The sequence below is a fragment of the Abrus precatorius genome, unplaced genomic scaffold, assembly GCF_003935025.1.
Source record: "Abrus precatorius isolate BTA unplaced genomic scaffold, Abrus_2018 Scaffold11, whole genome shotgun sequence".
In the NCBI taxonomy this organism is placed as follows: Eukaryota; Viridiplantae; Streptophyta; class Magnoliopsida; order Fabales; family Fabaceae; genus Abrus; species Abrus precatorius.
In genome coordinates, this window is record NW_020874303.1 from 28,922,172 (window position 1) to 28,944,356 (window position 22,185).

At 33.4% G+C, this 22,185-nt stretch overlaps 4 protein-coding genes across 8 annotated transcripts; 3 read left to right on the forward strand and 1 right to left on the reverse strand.

Moving 5' to 3' along the window:
• Positions 1 to 716: 716 nt before the first annotated feature.
• Positions 717 to 5,134, forward strand: LOC113856000 (3-epi-6-deoxocathasterone 23-monooxygenase CYP90D1-like). The gene is made up of 8 exons (XM_027487627.1): positions 717 to 922; positions 1,191 to 1,515; positions 1,945 to 2,094; positions 2,416 to 2,661; positions 3,260 to 3,349; positions 3,434 to 3,619; positions 3,902 to 4,023; positions 5,044 to 5,134. The coding sequence occupies exons 1-8, from the start codon at positions 717 to 719 to the stop codon at positions 5,132 to 5,134; spliced, it is 1,416 nt and encodes a 471-aa protein (XP_027343428.1).
• Positions 5,135 to 7,340: 2,206 nt separating this feature from the next.
• LOC113854149 (protein FLX-like 3) lies at positions 7,341 to 13,766 on the forward strand. Of its 5 annotated transcripts, none has more exons than XM_027485023.1 (6): positions 7,341 to 7,447; positions 7,774 to 8,325; positions 8,440 to 8,585; positions 9,354 to 9,433; positions 9,512 to 11,877; positions 13,118 to 13,754. In XM_027485023.1, the coding sequence occupies exons 2-5, from the start codon at positions 7,784 to 7,786 to the stop codon at positions 9,593 to 9,595; spliced, it is 852 nt and encodes a 283-aa protein (XP_027340824.1). In that variant the 5' UTR covers positions 7,341 to 7,447; positions 7,774 to 7,783; the 3' UTR covers positions 9,596 to 11,877; positions 13,118 to 13,754. The 5 variants fall into 5 exon arrangements, with proteins under 5 accessions (XP_027340824.1, XP_027340825.1, XP_027340822.1 ...); XM_027485024.1 differs by having other exon boundaries at positions 7,342 to 7,447; positions 9,512 to 9,761; positions 13,118 to 13,766; XM_027485021.1 differs by having other exon boundaries at positions 7,360 to 7,405; positions 9,512 to 9,761; positions 13,118 to 13,619.
• Positions 13,767 to 15,348: 1,582 nt separating this feature from the next.
• On the reverse strand, positions 15,349 to 18,145 carry LOC113855438 (phospholipase D alpha 4). Its single transcript, XM_027487081.1, has 4 exons — positions 17,976 to 18,145; positions 17,292 to 17,849; positions 16,025 to 17,216; positions 15,349 to 15,791 (listed from the first exon to the last, which is right to left on the reverse strand). Exons 1-4 carry the CDS (start codon positions 18,066 to 18,068, stop codon positions 15,355 to 15,357), a joined length of 2,280 nt encoding a protein of 759 aa, XP_027342882.1. The 5' UTR covers positions 18,069 to 18,145; the 3' UTR covers positions 15,349 to 15,354.
• Positions 18,146 to 21,063: 2,918 nt separating this feature from the next.
• Positions 21,064 to 22,175, forward strand: LOC113856196 (PRA1 family protein F3-like). Its single transcript, XM_027487916.1, has one exon. The coding sequence runs from the start codon at positions 21,148 to 21,150 to the stop codon at positions 21,700 to 21,702; it is 555 nt and encodes a 184-aa protein (XP_027343717.1). The 5' UTR covers positions 21,064 to 21,147; the 3' UTR covers positions 21,703 to 22,175.
• Positions 22,176 to 22,185: the final 10 nt, after the last annotated feature.

Below are 22,185 nucleotides of genomic sequence, written 5' to 3' on the forward strand. Positions count from 1 at the left end.
GTATTTGACATTTTTTAACCAATGAAAGCAGCATTCGTATTTTGAGAACAGCAAGTTTTGATTGATATATGGCTTTGTAAAGTTAATAAAATAAGGTCATTTTAACGGTGAAACTGTGGTCTTCTCTCTCTCACTATTAAAATTAATAAAAAAAACTGTAAAGAGGTGTATTTATTCAACAAACAATCAGAGTTTTATATAATATTACTTTTTTACAAATGAGCTGTACATTTACCATCATTATACTTGTTTTATGTAGGTTGTGTGGTTTACTTCAGAATGTTTTTAGAATTATTGGATTGAAATAAAGAATGATGTTGAATTATGAAAAAAAAGAAGTAAAAACTTATATAAATCAATTTTTAACAATTTGTTGAAGTTACTATATTAGAATGTAAATACTTCTCCAAACTGTACATCCCCAACCCGATTCAGAAAGATGATGTTGACCCAGTTAAAGTCCAAAAACTCTTGTGTCAGTGCACCCAATTTATTATTATTTTTTTAAGAAAATAAGTCTCGTATCTATGCCTCTGAATGCAATGAATCTATATATTATAAATATTCTCATTGGCACCGTATAAGTTAGCACACGTGCACTACTCAATTCTTCCATAGAAAACATCGTCATGTGTGTATATATTTGTTGTGACCATCATATGATTACCAACATTTAAGCCAAAGCCAGTGGTATTATAGAGTCTGTGTGCAAAATAATGGACAACATTTGGATTGTGTTTGTGATAGCACTTCTCTTGTCCACTGTGTTACTCATCCACATGAGAACTACACTCAAAACTAAACGCATAAATCAACTTCCATTAGGCACTCTTGGATGGCCTTTTATCGGTGAAACCATTGAGTTTGTTTCTTGTGCTTACTCTGATCGTCCTGAGAGCTTCATGGACAAGCGACGCCGCATGTAAGTTCATTTGTAATAACGTTTTATAGTCATAGTTTGATAATATAATTTTCATGTGCTTTAGTATCATTTTTACCACAAGTTAGTTGTAGGTTCTGCTACCATGCATGTTTGTTGGATTTCATACTGTGATATGATGCAATGAATTTAACAAAGTAAAATCCATCTGGGGTGTTAAAGTTTCATTGTTTTCATGTTTTGCATACAGAATTGAATCTACAAATTTATATAATTTTTTGACAAGGCTTTAGGACTTTGCAACTTGTAGGTATGGCAAGGTGTTTAAGTCACACATATTTGGAAGCCCCACTATTGTTTCCACGGATGCAGATGTTAACAAATTTATAATGCAAAGTGATGCAAAGGTTTTTGTTCCTTCATATCCCAAGTCTCTTATCGAATTGATGGGGGAGTCTTCTATTTTGGTCATCAATGGAAGCCTACATAGGAGAATACATGGACTCCTTGGAGCATTCTTCAAGTCTCAACAGCTCAAGGCTCAAGTCACTAGAGACATGCATAAGTATGTCCAAGAATCAATGGCAAATTGGAGGGAGGACCACCCCATATACATACAAGATGAAACCAAAAACGTATGCTCTTTTTTCCTTCTCTTCTCTATATGCATGAAGGGGTGCATGTGTTTTTGTGTCCATCTATCTTCATCTCTCTCTAATATGGAGAAGTGGATAGAATCCATCTCCAAAGTTTTGAGTTTTAATCTTACCTCCATGATTAAGGTGACTTCTCATAGATATTCTAGCTTTTATGAAAATAACCACTTCAAAGTTGTGTGTCAAAGCGCTCTCTCTCTCTCTCATTATGTTATTGGCGATTGATTTGTCTCTCTAGCTAATACCTAAGTTTCAAAATCATATAGGTATAAAAGTAAAACGTTCAATTGTCTTTATGGCGTTCATAATCATTTTGCATATATCGTGCTGCTTTGATAATTAGATTCATAATTATAATGGTATGATATTTTCTAAGATACTAACAAGTACGTGTTTTCCCCCCTTAAGATTGCCTTCCAAGTACTAGTCAAGGCTTTGATTAGTTTGGATCCCGGTGAAGAAATGGAGCTTCTCAAGAAACATTTTCAAGAATTCATCTCTGGTCTCATGTCTTTACCAATACACCTGCCAGGAACTAAGCTTTATCAATCTCTACAGGCAAGTTTAGTTTATTAATTAGATGTTGGTTTAATACTTGGTTATTTTAGGAAATAAAATAAGGAATACAAGCTATTAATTGATCTTACTTATTTATATATAATCATATGATTTATATTTAAAATTTTTATACTCTTAGAATAAAAATTATTCCTGTTATATATATAGATATAGATATATAAGGTTAATAGTTTTTGAAAATTACATGATCAAAGAAAGTAATTTGTTTTCACATTAAGAAAAAGTAATTTTATTTGACATGTTTCCTGTGTATGTGTTATATGCTTAGCCTGTTAGTAATTACTTCACTATTGGCTCCAGGCCAAAAAGAAAATGGTGAAATTAGTGCAGAGAATTATTCAATCAAGAAGAGATAGTGGCATATCTGAAGTACCAAAAGATGTAATAGACGTGCTTCTGAATGATGCAAGTGAACAATTAACAGATGATTTAATAGCAGATAATATTATCGATATGATGATTCCAGGAGAGGACTCGGTTCCAATTCTTATGACCCTGGCTATAAAGTATCTATCAGAATGCCCTGCAGCTTTGCAACAAATTACGGTATACCATTTCTTCTCAAATGCCATTACAATGAAAGTAATTTCTCTAAATATCATAGGAATGGATAAAGCCTCACTTCTTGTGGTGCAATTCCAAACTAGTCTCGTTGTTAATTATTTCATTATTTAACTTCTCTAAAATTTAAAGAAAAAGTATTTTTAATTTATAAAAAAAAAATTATATTATTTTTCTTCTTTTATGAAAATTTATCCAAATACTCACTTAAACTACACCAAAATTGTCATTTAACATTATTTGTTCACACAGAACTTCTTTCTTTTTCTAAATCTTACAATAGATTTTGAATTTTGCTTGGACAAATAGACAAAGTAGTTGGTAAGGTGTAGTCCTTGCTATACTATTATGTGACAATGAATCCTCAAAAGAGGGACCAAGACCAACATCATACTCGTGGAAAATCTCATCTACATAAATATTAAAGAAGACTAGAATAATTCTTGGTAAACTATATATCAATCACTTTGGTTGTAGATGCGTATGAATATTTTCTTCCCATTTCCTCCATAGGTTATGGTATATGTCGCCCATCACTATTTGACTGATTAGTTTGTGGTAAATGATTTCCACTGTTTACTAGGAGGAAAATGTGAAGCTTAAGAAATTCAAAGATGAACTTGGGGAGCCCTTGTGTTGGAGCGATTATTTATCATTGCCGTTTACTCAAACAGTAAGGCAAATGAAGGATTAATAAGATGAAATTAATTAATTAAACCATAGCTTAAAACTAATTGGTTGTGTTTTATTCATACAGATTATCACGGAAACTTTGAGGATGGGAAATATAATAATTGGTGTTATGAGAAAGGCCATGAAAGATGTTGAGATAAAAGGGTATTTAATACCAAAAGGATGGTGTGTTCTTGCATATTTTAGATTAGTTCATCTAGATGACAAAAACTATGACTCGCCTTATCAATTCAATCCATGGAGGTGGCAAGTAAGAGAAAAAATTAAATATCTTTTTTGGTTATTATTTTTGTACGTTAATTGTTTATGTGTAATATTAGTAACACTTTTTTTAATATACTTTTAGTTATTAGTTAAAATTTATTAAAAATAAGAAAAAAGACATTAAATTAGAAGTGAGAAAAAATAAAACTCATCTAATTTTTTATAAATTTTAACTAATAAATAAAAATGTGTTAAAAAAATATATTATTTAGCTTTTTCCCCCTTATTTATTCAGCTTTTTAAGTGAAAAATTGGAGTCACGTCACAGGACAAAGGCATGAACACTTGCAATTTCACTCCGTTTGGAGGGGGACAAAGGTTGTGCCCTGGACTTGACTTGGCCAGGCTGGAAGCTTCTATTTTCCTACATCATTTCGTTACTCAATTTAGGTAATTATTCTATCATTCCTTCTAATCTGTTAATACAATGAGTCATTATTAAATGCAGACTCATAATGCATTAATGCCCAAATTTTGGACCCTTCATTAATGTCTCCATATGACATAGGTCATAGGAGCAAATGCCAAATCATAACAGCTAACATGCTAGTGGCTTTTAGATGGCCTTTTTCTTTTTGCTTTCACATTTCCACTCATGATTTTATCTTTTTAAACTAAATTTGATAGCTGAAAATCGTAGAATCCACACACACACCACAAAAACCAAGTGGGTTAATGACTTATATATCTTTCTCTCATATGGGCAGAGGTGGAATCAAAATTGTGAAATTCATGGGGCTACAAAGCCATGCACACTCCATCAAGGTCCAAAAAAGGCCATATGATTGTAATTTTTTGTGCTGTATAGTGTGCTATTATCAGACTTCATATAACAATTAATAAATCCTACCTGTGATGCCTCTTGAAAGTTTTTGAGTTTTTAATATGACTTACCAAACTAGAGAAACATAGTCGTCCCCCTATCCTAGTTAGAGTTTGGTACCTAAAATACAAAGGAATATTTGACCAGTCAAGTGGCATCAATCTATATGTTTGTCTTCTTGTTAATGATGACTACAGCTCAATGTCCATCGACAGACACACAAAAAAGTCAGAGAATTGGATTTTTTTCAGAAGCATGAAGCTAAATGTTCTTGTGAATATATTTGAATTCTTTTTTCCTTTCAGGGAAACCAACATGTTTTCCTGCTTGCCTCTACCAAGATGTAACCTTACAATATTTATTTAAGGGAGGGGGGGGGGTGACTATAATGTGGAGAGATGAGAGATGTGGATCAAACTAGCTTAGGTTAAACAAAAGTCCTAGTGATATTAATCAACCACGATTTTGATGGATATGCATATATAATATACAATCATATAGTGCTTTTTGTTTTAATTTTCTACAATACTGTCATTCTGTGACTACCTATTAGACAAACATCTTCAAATGTAGTGTTTCACGTGTAGATGGTATGCTGAAGAAGATACAATTGTGAACTTTCCCACTGTAAGAATGAAAAAGAGGATGCCAATCATGGTGAGGAGAATGGAATGTTGAGCTGCCTTCATAGCTGAAAGTATGAAAAAGACAAAAACTGCAAAAGAGAAAAGGGGGTCCAAGAAGAGGTTGGCTAATATCAACACACGTGTGGGTGAAGTTCATGAACTTGATGAATTTGTTCCCTGGCTTTGTCTTTGCACAAAAAGACAATCAAAAGGTTCCATCTATTGAGGGACCATGAATTAGGCATTTACTTTTATTTCCCATTTTACTAAGTATGCAATTAAAAAATAATTTGTTGTATGGGAAAACACTGTCATCTTTTGAATCCGAATTTCCTTTTATCCTCTTGCCTTCCTACTTTTTTGTCCCTTTTTTAGTTTACCATTTCCTTTCATTCTGTGGGAGATGAAAGAAGAAGATAGAAGAATGAATAATATGAGTAAGTGGGAATAGATAATGACGGTTTATGGGTCCCATAGAATAATGATATTCATAAGAGAATTAAATGGAACTCCATTTGAATGTGTATTGATCATCCAAAGATGATTAGAGTATACATACACACTCTAATCATCTTTGAACTTTTCTGCTTCAGTTCATGTACAAATTCTCCCCCGAAATAAAAATAACTTTTAAAATGGTTTTTTATTTTAATTCCTTATTAAGACAATATAAGACAATTAAATTGCTCAGATTATGATATTGACATGAACACTTATCCTATCTTATATTAAATACATATTAAATAATGAAACAGATAATATTATGATATTATTTTTAACACATTTTTTGTAGGATAAATTTTATATAGAAAAAAAGGATAAATTTATTAGTTTAATTTTAATATAATATCAATATAAACATTTTCAAATTATTAATTAATGAAAAACTACTTTAAATGTGATTTTAAAATAATTTTATTACAAAACTAAATTAGTTTTAATTATGTGATAACTTTATAAAAAAAATTACTAGTATATATTTTACACTAATATATTTTGACAACTGGAAATTGGGTTGGGCTATTACTGAGTTGTTTGAAACAAGAAGAGTCCAACTTATGCTCCTGACAATTATTACTAATGGGCCTATATAAATCTCATTTATTAAGGCTGTAATAGTATGATTTGCCCAAAATGGAAAGCTTATTTATCATAAAAAAGCACAAGGATTTTATCAGTCTTCTTAATTAATTTTTTGGTTGTACGCGAGACTATGAAATACGACTAATATCATATTGTGAGTCATAAAAAAAATTATTTAATAATAAAGAGTGTATTTAAAATTACATATTAAAAATATTTTTTAATAAAAATATAAGTTAAAATCCAACAAATGATGTTATCAATTATATTTTATTAGTTAGAATTGGCACCCAAACTCCCAATCCTTTATCGTATATGTTTATTTATATTATAAAACTGAGTATTTCCTTTTACAATATATTAATTCTTTACATATAATATTTTTAACACGATCATGTATCTTTCTCATGTTTGGATATGTACTTAAATTAATATTAAATTTTATGAGATACTTGCAAAGCACAAGTAAAATAATTTTTTTTATCAATGGACTGTTTTAAAACCTACTAACAACTTCAAAACTTGGAATGAAGTTTGAAATTTTGATGGTATAAATACTTAAAATACACTCTATATCAATATTAAAATATTTAAAATTAGATGCCAGTGAAACTGAAAGTTGTATAAAAAAGAAAAATATTACTAAAAGTTTTGTTTATATTTATTCACTATTGTGACTAGTTTCGTGTATCATTATATGGTAAATTCTTGATTTTTTAATATTAAAAATGGGATACTGTGTATACCTAATATTATTCTCATGCAATTATGTATTTTCTTTACTTTGTAACATATGCGTCACGATCTTTTATATCAATCAAAATTAAATACACACACATAAAATATCTATAAATTATAGTTAAAATAATATCATATCAATTAAACTAATTTTAAGATGTTAAAAATAGAAAATATATATTTCTATTGAGTAAAGTTAGCTTCATGGATTAAGTAAAATCATGGTATAATATTGCACGTCTACAAAAAATTAATTAAATATTAATTTATTTGAAAATGTGTTTATTTTAAAATAAATACTGATATTATTTTAACATGCATTTAAACAATAGATATAAAATAAAATGGGGATGTAACGACGTCGTAGAAGGCAACAAAATTGCAGTGTGAGGATTGATCCTTATATTCATTCATTTATTCATTTGAGGCTTGCTGGGTTTTCCGTCTTCGCGTGCTTTATTCCATTGGGGGTTGGGAATACCCTTTTCTCTGTTTTTACAAGGCTCTCTCTCTCTCTCTCTCTCTCTCGAAGCATCTATTTGCTGTATGTATCTCCTTGTGATTTTCTTTTTTCATTTTATGAAAATTATTATTATTGTTATTATTTGGGTTGCGTTTGTGTGGATGTGCTATCTCGTGATCACGCTAGGTCATCAACCCCATAAACGTTAATTTTTTCGATTCTAAAGTTCGTGTTCATTACTCGGTAATCATGCTTTCACAAACGATTGTGCTAATGAATGGTGCCTAAATTTTGGATCTTTTCGAAATTCCCAACGATGGTTTCGTTGCTGATAATGATGCTCAATTGTTAGAATATCAACGCGTATGTAATTGTGATTATAATTGTATCTGCGTTTACCATTTTAGGTTGCTTGAAATGGCAGCAAGACACCGTATTCATAGAGAACCATTGAGTGCCAGAAGGGGGTACCCACACGAAGGGCCTTATGCTCGTGGGCCTCCTCCGATGCCGCGCCCACCGCCAATTCCTCCTCATCCTGCTGTGTTGGAAGAGGAACTTGAATTACAGCATGCTGAAATACGCAGGCTTGTTGCAGATAATAGAAGGCTGATTGATGACCGAATGGCGTTGCAACGAGACCTTGCAGCTGCCAAGGAGGAGCTTCATCGCATGAATATTGCCATTGGTGACATTCGTGCCGAACATGAGGTGCATTCGAGGGAGCTTATTGAAAAAGGAATGAAGCTGGAGGCTGACCTAAGGGCAACTGAGCCCTTGAAGAGTGAAGTTATACAACTTCGATCTGAAGTTCAGAAACTCAATAATCTCAAACAAGAGCTTACAGGGAAGGTTCAGACACTTACGCAAGATGTTTCTAGGTTACAAGCTGATAGTCAACAAATTCCCATGATGAGGGCTGAGATAGATGGCCTGCACCAAGAGCTAATGCGTGCCAGGTATCTGACTCAATTGCTAATGGGGTCTCCGTTTTTCGTTTTCAAGCCCTTTTGGTGATTGTATAACCTTATTTGTTTGCTTAAACTGATGAGAAATACATTTTTGTATTCCAGAACCATGGTGGATTATGAAAAGAAGGCAAATATAGAGTTCATGGAACAGAGGCAGTCAATGGAGAAAAATTTAGTTTCTATGGCTCGGGAAGTTGAGAAATTACGTGCTGAGCTTGCTAGTGTTGATGGCAGACGTTGGGGAGCTGGTATGATGTGTTTGTTATATTGTCCTTTGCAGAATTTATAATCCTTTAATAAAGAACTCCTTTGTGTATTTATTAGCAATTCGGGTGGTTAGGAGTATTATAATTGGCTGATTTAATGACATGATTAGAATAATGGATTATCACTCAATTCAAAGACCTGAAAAGAGGCATATCTTCAATTTTTCTGACCCGTGATTAATAATCCTGATGTGTGGGTACAACTCTGAGTATCCAAGACAACATGATGCACAAGTACAAACTCTTTTTTTTATTGAAGGTATGGGTGATGCGGTATATATTGAAAAAGCATACTTATATTATGTAAAAGTGAGACTTTAAAATTATCTAATTCTGATCACCCTAACCGGAGTCCCATGCTTTCTCTAACTTGTCTGGTGACGATGAAAGTATGATACTCTATGTGATAATTTTGAGGAGGGAAATATTGCAAGATGCTTTGAGGGAGATAATTAATTATAATGGACTTGTCCATATCTTGGTTTTTTTAACTGCAATATTTTGTGGGCAGTAGTATCCCAAAAGTTATGCATACAGGGATATACCAAAAATACAGCTGCAGCATCACGTGTACTGATATTGGATACAATATGGATAGACCACTAATCTTGGAATATTTATGCATCAGAGCTTGAAAGCTAAATCATCAATCATTATAGATAACCCAGACTTACCCATATAATTTGTATTTGCAGAGATATTACTGTTGTTCATTTTGTCCCCTTTTTCATGTTTGCTTCATTTATGAAGGTGGGCCTTATGGAACAAAGTTTGGTAGCCCAGAGGGCAGTTTTCCTGCTCCATATGCAGATGGATATGGTGTTCACTTGGTATGTGCTTTCCTCAATTTATAAATTTGGTACTCAATTTCTCAAGGGTATATTCATTTTTCATATGCTGCTGTTTAGGGTGCTGCAGAAAAAGGTCCTTTGTATGGGGCAGGTGCTGCTTCAAGGAAGGGACACGAGAAGCCTCGCTTGAATCGTCGTTGAAATTCATGTGATTGCTGTTGATGATGAAGAAAGGCTTGCCATCTCTTTGGCTTTCTGTTAGCAGAATAGCTGAGATTGAGTTTGATGTCCTTCTGTGTATGCATGCCACACCAATGGTTATTTTATCTGGAACTCTGGATAAATCATTAGTCCTAAGCTGGCATATGTAGGTTTTAGCTTTAGTTTGCTTCTTTTTGTAGAGAAAACATTGCTGCAGTATCTCTAAGTTTAGTATGATGGAATTCTTCAATTTATCTTCTATTGATACATATTTTGTGTTTCATATTATTATTTTTGTGTTTTTGGCTGGGTATTGTTATTAGCCTTTCTTCTGGGTATAAACACGTTTCTATTGATCATGGGCTGGAATGCAGCATTGCAACATTGAGGTTTTGAAACTCCCATGTGGCATGTGCTGAATCATGTGGGCTGAAGTTAATATAAAATGGGTTTGTCAGGCTAGCTCTATTAGAAGTCTTTGTATAGATATTTTGCTTCTCATGTTGCTGTTTTTGCTTCTTGTTGAACTCCTAGCAATATGTTAAATGAGTGGTGTTGTTAAATACATTCATGTCAAGGATTATGGATGTGAACAGATAATTGCTACTTTGTCAGAGGAGTGACCACATGTAGAAGAATTTGGGAGCACAATTTGTTATAGGTTATATTTCATGGTTTACTAAAATGAACAGAATGAGAAGTTTCATTTTTCCTGAAATTAGAGCATTTTTAATTTGGGATAGAATGATAGCTTTAAGTTTGTAACTTTACTTAAGATTGGACAAACTTTGCCCAGAAGTGTTGAAAATGTTGGTGGTCTGGTGGATTTCTTTTAGCAATAGCCAGGGTGCTTCTGCAACTGGTAAAGGATATATTGTGCACAAAGTATTGGGAATATAAATTAGTGAATGTGACTTATGTTGTCCATCACTTCTGGGGTGTATGAATATATATTATGCCAGTTTGTCAGGATTAAGTTGCAAGCTCTCAATGATGCGTGGGGTTGATTTGGTTTCATTTGCCAGAAAAGATGCTTATATTGAAGGTGGCTGTACTTCCTTTTGGAGCCAATAAGGTACCTACACAACATATTCAAGTTTGGAAATATTCAAGCATTCTTTCTTCCATATTTTATCTGGCAAGTTTCTGGCTGTAACTACTTTTTGCTGGCATGGATGGTGGCTGGTGCAGTCTTCTGCCTTTGTGTTGAAGTGGCATTATGGATGATGCAATTGCATTGTAAGTTGTAACAACTTGTAGGGTTTCCTGTTGAGATAGTCTGGCATTGTGTAACTTTTGTTGATTGGAAAACCACAAGTCCCACAACTTTGGATGGACTGGAATCTGGATACAGATTCAGAAGTATTGTGCGCCATTATTTAGTCGTGCTCTGAAAAACTTGTTTTGTTCCAGTATTTCAGGTCCTCTAAATTGGTAAATTCTATATAGAGATTGGTATCAATTAAAAAGGGAAGCCCAATACCTGGTGTGGTCTGGGGAGGGTAGATGTACACAGCCTTACATTCATTAGCAGAGGTTGTTTCCCAGACTTGAACCTTTGACCTTTAAGTCACAAGATAGCAACCTTACAATTGCGCCAAGGCTCACCCTTAGATTGGTATCAATTAAGTGCTGTTTTATATGAGAAGAGGAGTTCATCAAACTGTTATATTTGCCTGGCAAGATGGTAGTGCTATAGGTATTGCTCTTGCAAACAGTTCACTTAAAGTGCACCAGGAATTTTTTGATCTGAATATAAAGATAGGATGAGATATTAATTAGCTTACAAATCTTCCTAGCCCAGGATTTAAAGGTGATGATATCAGTTTTATACCGTTTCAATCGTGAAAGGATTAACTGTCTGGTAGTGTTGCATCTCATACCATCACAAAAGTTTCTCGTTCTTTATATTGGTTGAGGTGCTGAAATCTCACTGATCAAGGTCCTCCTCATGATATGTAAGATTCACATTTGTTGCAAGATTCACCATGGAATATCTGAAGAGAAGGCCTTGGGCCTGCAGGATGTCTGAAGGGGGATGTTATCTGGTTTATAATATTTTTAATCTTCATAGGGAGGATTAACTGGCTGGTAGTGTTGAATCTCATGTCATTTGCAAACTTTCTTCTTTATATTGGTTGAAGAACTGGAATTTCATCTACTGAGGTCCTCCATTATATGCAAGATTCTTGTACGTTGCTACGTTCACTGTGGAATGTCTGAAGAGAAGGCTCTGGGCCTGCGGTATGTCTGAAGGCCAGCTGTCGATCTGAAGCTCATAGGCAAGTATTCTGATTCTCTTTATCGGTCTGAATGATGTTAAAAAATGTAGAACTTGCTATTGTTACCCTGCTGATTACAATCATGTAAGGTTTAGTATGCTGCTTATGAAACTTAATTGTTGCACACCTGAATTAGGGTTACTGGGTTAGATCATCTTCAGATTTTGTTTAGTGACGTTGTTAACAAGAAATTTTAGCGTAATCATCAGGAATTTAAAGTCTTAATTCATCTTTTAATTGTAGTATAATGTTGGCTGTCAATGCATCCTATTTTAAAATCTTAAGAATTAAGATCTTGTATAGGTTCAAATAATTTGCCGGCCACTTTAGCCATCTGAAATTGCAAGGTGGAAAACCTTTGATATGCAATATTCCTATAGGTCTTGATTGTCATTAGGCTTCTAATAAGAGCAAAGGAAAATTAAGATCTTGATTTGTGTACATGTAACAAATCGGGTCAAGAATCAAATCATCCAATATTGTTGGTTGCTTGTGGATTGCTGGACTACCCTGTTAACTTCTTGGATGCATTATAGCTAATTTGAGTGCTTGCATCTTATAGGTTAAATTCATTCCCAGTGCGTGGTTAAGTATACAGGTTGTAATTGCTACTTTTCTTTATGAGGGATTCATATATATCAGCATTTGGAATTTTGGAGACTACTTTGTTGAAGGGCAGAAGTAAGCTGGGGCTAGCTTATTTAGGTGGTTTTAGGTACTACTACTGATTTGGACATGAATTCTATGACTTGGAATCAGCAGTCTCTCTGGAATAACTTCGACTAAGAGAGAGTTAAGTGGAAAATATGAATATTCAGCTTCCTTAGTGAGATTAAAGGTCTTGGGTTACCTATAATGTTAGGATAACACTTTTTTGTGCAAAATTTTTTGCACCATATAGCAGCTGTAATGTTAATCTGGTTTCCTCCTAGATCTGAAAATACCAGCATTCATTTCTGTTTACCACTTTAGCTAGTACTTAAACAAGTGGCCTCATGAATCTTCTGAGGTTACTGGTACACTTTATCAGGGTGATTGATGCTAGCGGCCTTGTGGCTTACCTATTTAGCACTAAAAATTTTGAGTAAGATTTGTTCATATATATCATATATAGTGATTTTTTCGTTTTGTCTTGATTCTGCTATTCTCATGTTGTTTTTTTGTTCCCACTAAACTTTTCTTACTTTTCTAGTATCTTACCATTTATTTTTACCTAATCTTATATTTATTATGGTTGCAGATGAAAAGCTGGGAACTGTATTCGGGGCTGAGAAGTGAGGAAAAACCCAATATACATCTTTTAACCATATTTGGTTGTGAGATTTTGAGGAACACAGGTTGGTTCTTTATTGTGTCAAAATGCAAAAATCGATTGAAGTTTATTATGGGCTGGAGAACAGTCGGTCGCTGGTGGAGGGGCTGTGATGGATCAAGATAATAAACATATTAGCCTGCCTTTGTTGTGTTGGATCATTATTTTGTGTGATTGGTGGTAAGCATGAATTGGTTCAAACATAGAAATGTTGAGACTTTAGTTTTGCCTGATGGATCATGAGTGCTTGCTTGTGTTTGTGAAAGAAGGGATGCCTATTGTTTAGTGCAGGCCTCAAAATTAGATTGATTTTACAGATACACTCCCTGTTTGTTTGAAGTTGGGTAGGCCAAATGAGGTTTCTTTTTACACTTGTTTTCCCCGTCGTTAGATTTGGCTTTAAAATATGGTCATGATAAATTTTTATTTTTTTTTGCACGCACCATTTAGAATTATGTTTGATGTTGAATTATATGTTTAGAACAGTATCGATGTGAACCAACATCGCGGAGAATTCGGGATGAATTTATCCAATATTACTCAAATAAACGGCAGATGACTCGAGAACATATTTTGTCGATTTTGATCCTCTTTTGCACCCTTTATTTCTCAATTTGCTTATGATCAAAGCTGCTGAACAGCAGTTCAACGTTAATTTCCCGCCTATCTTTAGGCGTCATTTGGTGCAAGGAATGCTTTAATATTTCTAACAAGTAGTGTGAGAATAAGGTTTTTTTTGTTTGGTAGAAGAAAATAAAAATAATTTTTGGAAATAAAGTTTTTTCACCTTTTTAAAAATACAATGAATGATAGTTGAGTGTAAAGTTAATTTTTTTTTATAATAATTAAAAGGAAACATTGTTTTCAAAAACTTGAATACTGATAAATGTATTTTATTAATTTCCCAGAAATTCTATATATTTAAAATAAACACATTAAGTAGAATACGGTGACCTCAATTAAAATCTGTTAAAATTTTGCCGACTTCCTTTCTGTGTTTTTCATAAACAGAATTGCGTAGAAGTATTATTTGCTTCTCCTGAGATGAGGATACTTACTATAATTTTTAAAGCTAGAGGAAGTTAATACTAAGGTGACTCACAATATTCATTCAGTTATATCAACACATATAATGCATCTTTTGCATTACTTTCATAAAATCGACAAATTTATGATTTTTAGGAAGTAGCAAGACGCTTCAAATGAACAAATTAAGCTTCAACAAAAACAAGATTTAAGTGACGTTGTCTCATCAATGATTATTCGCGCAGCGCTTCGATTTCGTTAACAGTAATTGCAAGAACACGATCAAAGAAACGAGGAATTGTCTTTTCCACAACGAATAATGATACAGAAGAGTGAAAACAGTCGAAGAAAGAGGAACAAACACGGACATTATGGATTGAGAGTCACTTTCATAAGCAACTTTATCTTATCAATTATCATGAAATGAGAAACTCATTATTTTGTATAAATTAATAAATGAAAAAAAATTAAATAACTCAAACTAATTTTAACGACTTTACCCAAAATATGAATTGTAAGGATAAAGATGCTCTTGTACTGAAATTAAGGCTAGACAAACAAAATAAAGCGCATGGTCTTTCAGTTGCGTTTTTTTTTTCTCTCTCTCACTATAATATTATTATAATAAAAGTTTTGAATCACAAGTTATCTTTTTTTGTTAGCTTGGACCACAAATTAAGTAGAATTAGCTCAATGGTTTCAAATTTAGATAAGGTTCTGCGTTTTTTAAATATATGAATTAAAAAAATAAAACTCATTTTAGTAATCTTAGTACTTTGAAATAACTAGTCTTGAACTGATAGATATTAGATGCTTTCAATATAAAAGAAACTTTGAGTTTGAATTCCAAACTTGCTTAATAATTTTTTAAAATGGTCATTGCTTTCCAAGAAACTAGTGATGAATAATATTTATATATAAAAAAAAAGATTCTTTAATTTAAATTTATTTTGCTTCCTTAATATTCTCCAATAAATACATGTAAAGAAATTTTACTAAACTAGGATAAATATTCTTTACATTTTCTGTTGCCAACAGCCAATATACAATACAGGGCTCTAATTTTTCAGTCTCTGTAAAAAAATGATAAGCAAAAGAATGGTCAGTCGTGATTGTGTGTTGGTATGTCAATTGTATGATTAAGTGGTAAAGATAGGGGCTAAAAATTTAGATCTTTTCCCTTTCACTGGAGATTTTGTATCAGGAAAATAATTGCCACCATCATTGTGATCCTCCACAGACCCTTCTTGGGTTACTTTCACAGGGTAAGTTACAAGGTGCACCCCTTCCATGTCCACAATTTCTTCACTACTGTAGATTTCCCACATATGGTCTCCTATTGACCTCATTCTCTGCACACATGCCAAACTCTCTGGCTCTAAGAACAATTCCTCAGCACTCCCTGCGTGCTCATACCACAGTGACATTCTGTATGCACAAATATCACCACTGCTTATGTGATGATCAGCTCCATCTTGAGACTGGTAGGCCCCTATGGCAATCTCAGTGTCCCTTTGCCCATCCATAGATCTTTGGTTTACATTGGCTGATCCTATTAATATGTATAGGTCATCCACTAGTGGCAGAAGCAAGAACACAAAATTTTAGTTAGCATAGAATATCAATACAGTTTGTAACACAATTCTACAATTGTACTGTTCAATTACTTTGATGCTAATGCACGAGTTATTGTAACAAATTGAATTGCATAATTCTGTAAATAAAATTATTGTAACAAACCATTCCAAATAAGCCTTTTTAGAAAGTAATGAGGGGAAAAAGCAAGTAATTGAAGTTATAATCATATACCTATCATGAGCTTAGAGTGAACATAAACCATGAACCTCCTATTTTTTTGTGCATTCCAGTATTGTGTTTCAGGATGGGGAGAATGTGGGGGAAGATACTCCTCTTTTCCTTTATTTTCCCTATTTGCAAGGCAGAAGAAATTCAAGTAGTCTCTTGGATGCCCTGGCTGCCCACTTTCCATTATAGCTTCTCCAATCAACTTATACATCATTGTCATTGTTTCTCTGGTCCAATGCAGTATATCTTGAACTGGTTCACTTTCAGGCACTCCTTCTGGCCACATTGGTATGACTATGTACACTGCAAACCTCTCTCTTGCTTTAATCTTACTTACCACCTTGAGTGCAATTTCAACAGGAATCAGATTTCTGCAGCCACTGTGCCTATCATTCTGCCATAAATGGCATCCCCCAATGAAATATTGGTTTTCGATGTACAAAAACCTATCAGCACGCCTAATAGCTTCAACATAAGCATCGTGGATGCTTCTCTCCACACTTAGCTTTCTAAACAACTGGCTAGAAGACACATGATCAATTGACCTGTATACTTGAACTTTCCAATTCCTCTCTTTGAGAGTACCCGAGTATGTGGGAATCAGATTTTGTAAGGTGTTAGCAGGGACTAGAAGAAAAGGATCACATTGCTTTGTCCATCTTTGCTCAAAATTAGTTAACACATCCCAAGCAGCTTCACCAGTAACGCAAGCATGAGCATCATGCCAAGGTTCTCTTGGCCCTCCTTTGTTGAGGCTAGCTCCAGCTATGTTTGTTTGGTAGAAGTCATGGTATTGTGATTCCTTAGTAAGTGTTTGAAACAATGAATGTTGCTCAGTGTCATATCGGCCATCACACAAATCTAGACCACCCAAAAAGCTCATAATTTCTCTGTCATTGACAGAGTTGGGTACTCTAGTATCCACAGTTATGGTTTTCTGATGGTGAGCAAAGAGTGTGGGGAACTTGTGATGTAACCTTGGACACTTTCTGCATATCACTTTTGTGTGTTTGAAGTAAGCAAAAGCATGCTCATCATGGGTGTTCATCACACCTTTGTTCTTAATAAAAGGCAAAGATGTTTCATCATCCCAAATCATAACCCTCACAGCCACTCCTTCTTCTGCCTTTTTCTTCAATAGCTCGCCCAACTTTATTTCCCTGGCATGTGGGATTTCTGTTTGAGGATCTCTAACCTGCATAAAGAGCATATTAACTTCTAAAAAATGTACATCAGTTTAAAATAAAAGTTGAAATGAGACTATATTTACCAGAACCATCTTAGGATTGAAAGACCAGCCTGCAATATAAATTAAATATTTTGCACCCTCAATGGCTTTATAAACATCCTCCCACAGCTTTCTTGGAGCTCCACATAGATCAAAAGGAGGTTGAAAAGCAGATGAATGGTGAGCATCATGATAGAGCTGAACCTGGCAATTAGACCTTTGTGGGAATGTTGCATCCCTCAGCCCTTGAAATTCCCCATTGCTCAGTATCTTTGCCCAACTTGGTTCCAAATATGCTGGCTTGAACCATAATATAAACCTTAATTTTAGTTGTGGGTTTGGTTTTCCATTTTCCATGAGAAGAGGGAAGAATCCATTGATCAAACTCTCTTCCTTCAACTGCTTGGCCTGGATATGGAATTTACCCAATATGGAGCACGATGTTTTCATCATAATGGTGATTGTTGAATCAGATGGATGCGCACACTGAATCTGAAAGGTTTGGTTCCAAACGCGTTCACGTTCTTGGGCTGTTTTTGCCACCTTTTTGTTGTCTATCTTGATGGTCACATAAGCAGGTTTTCCATATTTACCTATACACTGAACAAAGAGAAATTCATGCATATTAACTTTACAGAGTATAGCACAATTTCATAGAATAGCTAATTTAAAATATGCATATATGTGGTAAATAGCATTGTAGATTTATAGTTATGTGGAACCCACATTGAAGGGAAATGAAGGTGAGTAAGGCGTGGCATTGAAAATAGTAGCTTCAACTGTTCCATGAATGAGCTTAGGCTTTTCTTCCACACCCATTACCTTAGGCGCTTGGCTTTCAAATATTCTTCACAAGGAGGAAATGATAGATTGAAAGGTATGAACAATGTTTTGACTTTACGTGTCAAGTTACAACAGTTAACAATGATCATATTTCATATATAAAGGTTGTAAAGGTTGCTATTGTGGATGAAGAAGCAAAGGGAACCTTGGAATGCAATTGAAATGTTCAGAAGCAGATTGGGAAAACTTGTGGAATTATCCAATTCTAGATGTGTATAATCATGGCCAAACGTCACGTCTAACCCAATAACAAGTTTTCGCTTCAATCTCAAGTTTCTTAAAACACTTGGTCTCATCGTATATTCTCAGTACACATACGAGGAATGATCCCAAGATTCTTTTAAATGGTCCTATCTTAAATTAAACACTCACTCCATTGTTATATAAAATTTTACATCAGTAACCCATCTTAAAATTTAACATGTGAAATGGTAAAGAGCTTGATTCCGTTGAATTGAAGCTTTGAGTTTGAATAAAGAAAATTAAATAAATATTAAGATGTTTTTTATTTCCCTCTTATAAATTACTTAGGTCGAATGTAATTTGCAAGTAGTGAAGATCTCGACTAAATAAATCAGCATATAAATTTCACAAAAACATGTTAAAATACTTATAAGAAAATTGTGATTAATATTCTTTGTATCATATAATATCGTGTTCGCGAAAGAAGATGTGGAGGGGCGATAGTAACGAAGGAAGTAGAATGATGATGGCTTATGGTGGATTGAAATGGTTGTGTCTATTGTAGTCCTACAAGGTTCATGGAGGCATTCAAAGATGGAGAAAGATTATTTTGATTCATGGTGGATTGAACATCATTTTTGTTTCGTTAAGCATTGAGCGCAAAAGCTTGAAAGGTGTGATAACGTCACAAACCATTATTGTTAAGTTTCAATCTATCAGAGGGAGGAGTGTAAGTGTTACACATTCCTATCCTAAAGCAACGAAATAGCCACAACACACACAAAAAATCTCAAAATAGATATTATTATTAATGTTTTCAATAGCTATTATGAAAATTTTTTAGTATTCATTCATAAATATTCTGTCTTTTACTAACTTTGAGATTTTTTTTAATATATTTTAAAAAAATTATATTAATTTTTTGACATTTAAATAATGTAGTCGTTGACAAATGTATTTGCTCTACAAGCGCCGTGTGGCAGCGCAGCTTTTTCTCCCTTAAAAAAATCGTTGTATATCAGTTGGACCTTTTACAATCGTTGTTTATATTAAAAAAATCATAAAAAGTCAAAATTCCCTAATAATAACTTTTTAAAAATAATAATAAAATTAAAAAATTGTCAATAATAATTTTAAAAGAATAATAAAAAAACATAATGAACACGTGGGCTTGCTGGCTTGGAGCCGAAACTCTGGCGTCCCTACAACGTTCCATCTCCTCTTATCCCGTCAACTAACCTGTTTCAGTGTCCCATTCTTCAAGCTATCCATTTAATATTTAATTCCCATTTTTTAACTTTTTTTTTATTTTACATTTATATTTATTTCTTATTAAACATGTTGATCGTAAATTAACTTTCAAGAAGTTTATATGTATGACAAAAATTATAGTGTGAACTTGAGTAATCTCTCTCCGTCTTAAAAGTAAAAAATTTCGAATTCAGCTATTGTTGATTGAAAATACACTTAATACACTAAAATAAAAAAACATTTAATTCTTTTGAATTTATCTCTTATAGATAAATACATATCATAAATTTTAATTCCATCTTAATTAATTAAATTTTATCTCATTTATAAACAGATATTTAAAAATTTTATTTTGTTATTACAATTAAATGTATGTTAAAAGTTATTTAATAAGTATTTATTAAATTAAATTATTTATTTAAACACGCTCTTTATCCAGTGCAAGTTAAGACAATTTAATGTCTTGCCTTAAAATAGGATTCTTTTTTCCGTTGAAACAAAATTGGAATATTTTAATTTGCAATTTCTCGGCAAGACACGTTAGTAGAGGAGTTTCTTTCACGAAATTTACAAAGATTTATAACGTTTATTACATTAATTGCAGTTTTTTTCTATTTAATTGCAGCTTTTTAATTATAAAGAAAAGTGACCTTAAAAAAAATGATAAGCAAGGACGTTTTCACGGTGTTACTATATCTTTTTATTGTAATAACATGAAAATTGATATATAAAAATTAAATAAAAATACTATATCTTTTTTTTTATTTTATTTTTAATCCAAACTCTTTCATAAAATAAAATTTATACTTAAAAGAGTTAAATAAAATAAACTTATCATTTCATATTACTTAAACAAATACTAGAAATACATTAAGATAACAAAATTATCATAGTTTATTCTTTTATTTTGAGTCAAAGTAATCTTCAAGATTCACCATGACTGTGTTACTTTTTTCATTTTAAATTGATTGTTGATTAAAGTTTTTCATAAAAATTTAAATAATAAAATAAATTTATTATTATTTAAATTTTTTTATTGATAAGAATTGATTTTATTTTAAAGAAATCAAGCAACTTATCCCTCAACTAATATCTTGAGATTAACATTTAAATCATTAGTAAATAATTTTGTTAAATATAAATAAATATCCTATATTTACCTTTTTTAAAAATTTAAAAGATCATTGTAACAAAAATCTAAATAGAGTGTAGTGTAGGATAAATTAATTATTTTCACACCAACTAAACTGTCATTAAATATTAAAAACCTCTTTGGATATGTAAGAATTTTCACCTAATTAGAAGCAAGTGAAAGAAAGCTACATGAACAACGTTACAAAATGAAGAAAGACAACAACTTAAATGTCCTCACTCGTTTGGAAACTACACATCAATCCCCATAAGATGTAAATTGAAGAGTGAAAAAGAAAAGGAACCTAAAATTTGAAAAATTCCAATTGGCAGATCCTCACAAGACAAGTTCACAGGCAGAAGGACCTTAAAATAATAAAATTGATTAAAAAATAAGAATAAATAAAAATCTCTTCCTATTAATCATTGAGTTTGAGTGAGTCTCAAAAATCATAGTGAAAGCACACGAGTTCGTTACTCTTGCGCAACCATGACTACCTACGGCACAATCCCAACCTCGTCTTCACCCTCAACCAACCTCGAGTTCATCTCACGCGCCAAATTCAAGATCAAGGAGGGGCTTGCAACTCGCCGGCCATGGAAGGTCATGTTCAATTTCCGGTCGTTCGGGTTTCCCGGCGGCTTCTCCGCTACAGTCTCGCGCGTTCGGACGAACATCGCTTACTTCCAGATGAACTACGCGATCGTGGTGCTGATTGTGCTGTTCCTGAGCCTGTTATGGTACCCAATCTCGCTCATCGTGTTCGTGGTTCTCATGGCGGCGTGGCTATTCCTCTATTTCCTCCGTGACGAGCCGTTAGTCATCTTTGGGCGCCTAATCAATGACCGCATCGTGCTCATCGTCATGTCGGTGCTGACGGTGCTGCTGCTGCTGCTCACCGGCGCAACGGTCAACATCCTGGTGGCGCTTCTCATCGGAGTGGTGTTGGTGGTGTTGCACGCCGCTCTGAGGAAGACGGATGATTTGTTCGTGGACGAAGAAGAAGCCACGCGCTTAACTCCTCCTGGTGCTCCTGCTTCTTGATTTTATCAATGTTGTTATTGATTTTGTTATTTGGTGAATTTAGTAAATAATTTTAGATTTGATTCCCTTTAATGTTTTTGGCTGTGAAGAAAGTTGTTGCTACGATGCTTGCTGTTGTTGCTGGGTATCGTGAAATTCGATTCATGCTGTTTGTTAACTGCATTAGAATTTTTATCCACTTTTTTTATTTTTTGTTGTCTATGTTCTTCTTTGGTTCTGACTTTGAACCGAATTGGTAATTGGAATTGGTTTGGAAAGTTGAGTGGAAAGGCAATGAATTGACAAATCTGCCAAAGGGAACAAGGGGTCCCTACTGCAATGGGTTTGGGTCTCTAATTGCGACCTTTGTTTATGCATTAAATGGGACAGTTTCAGGGTTTTTTCTTTGCAAATTATTACTACTTCTACATGGTTCAAGTAACTTTTGCCTGCCACCCAGCAAAGTTTTTGGAGGTAATACATGATTAAAAAACTCAAAAGTAT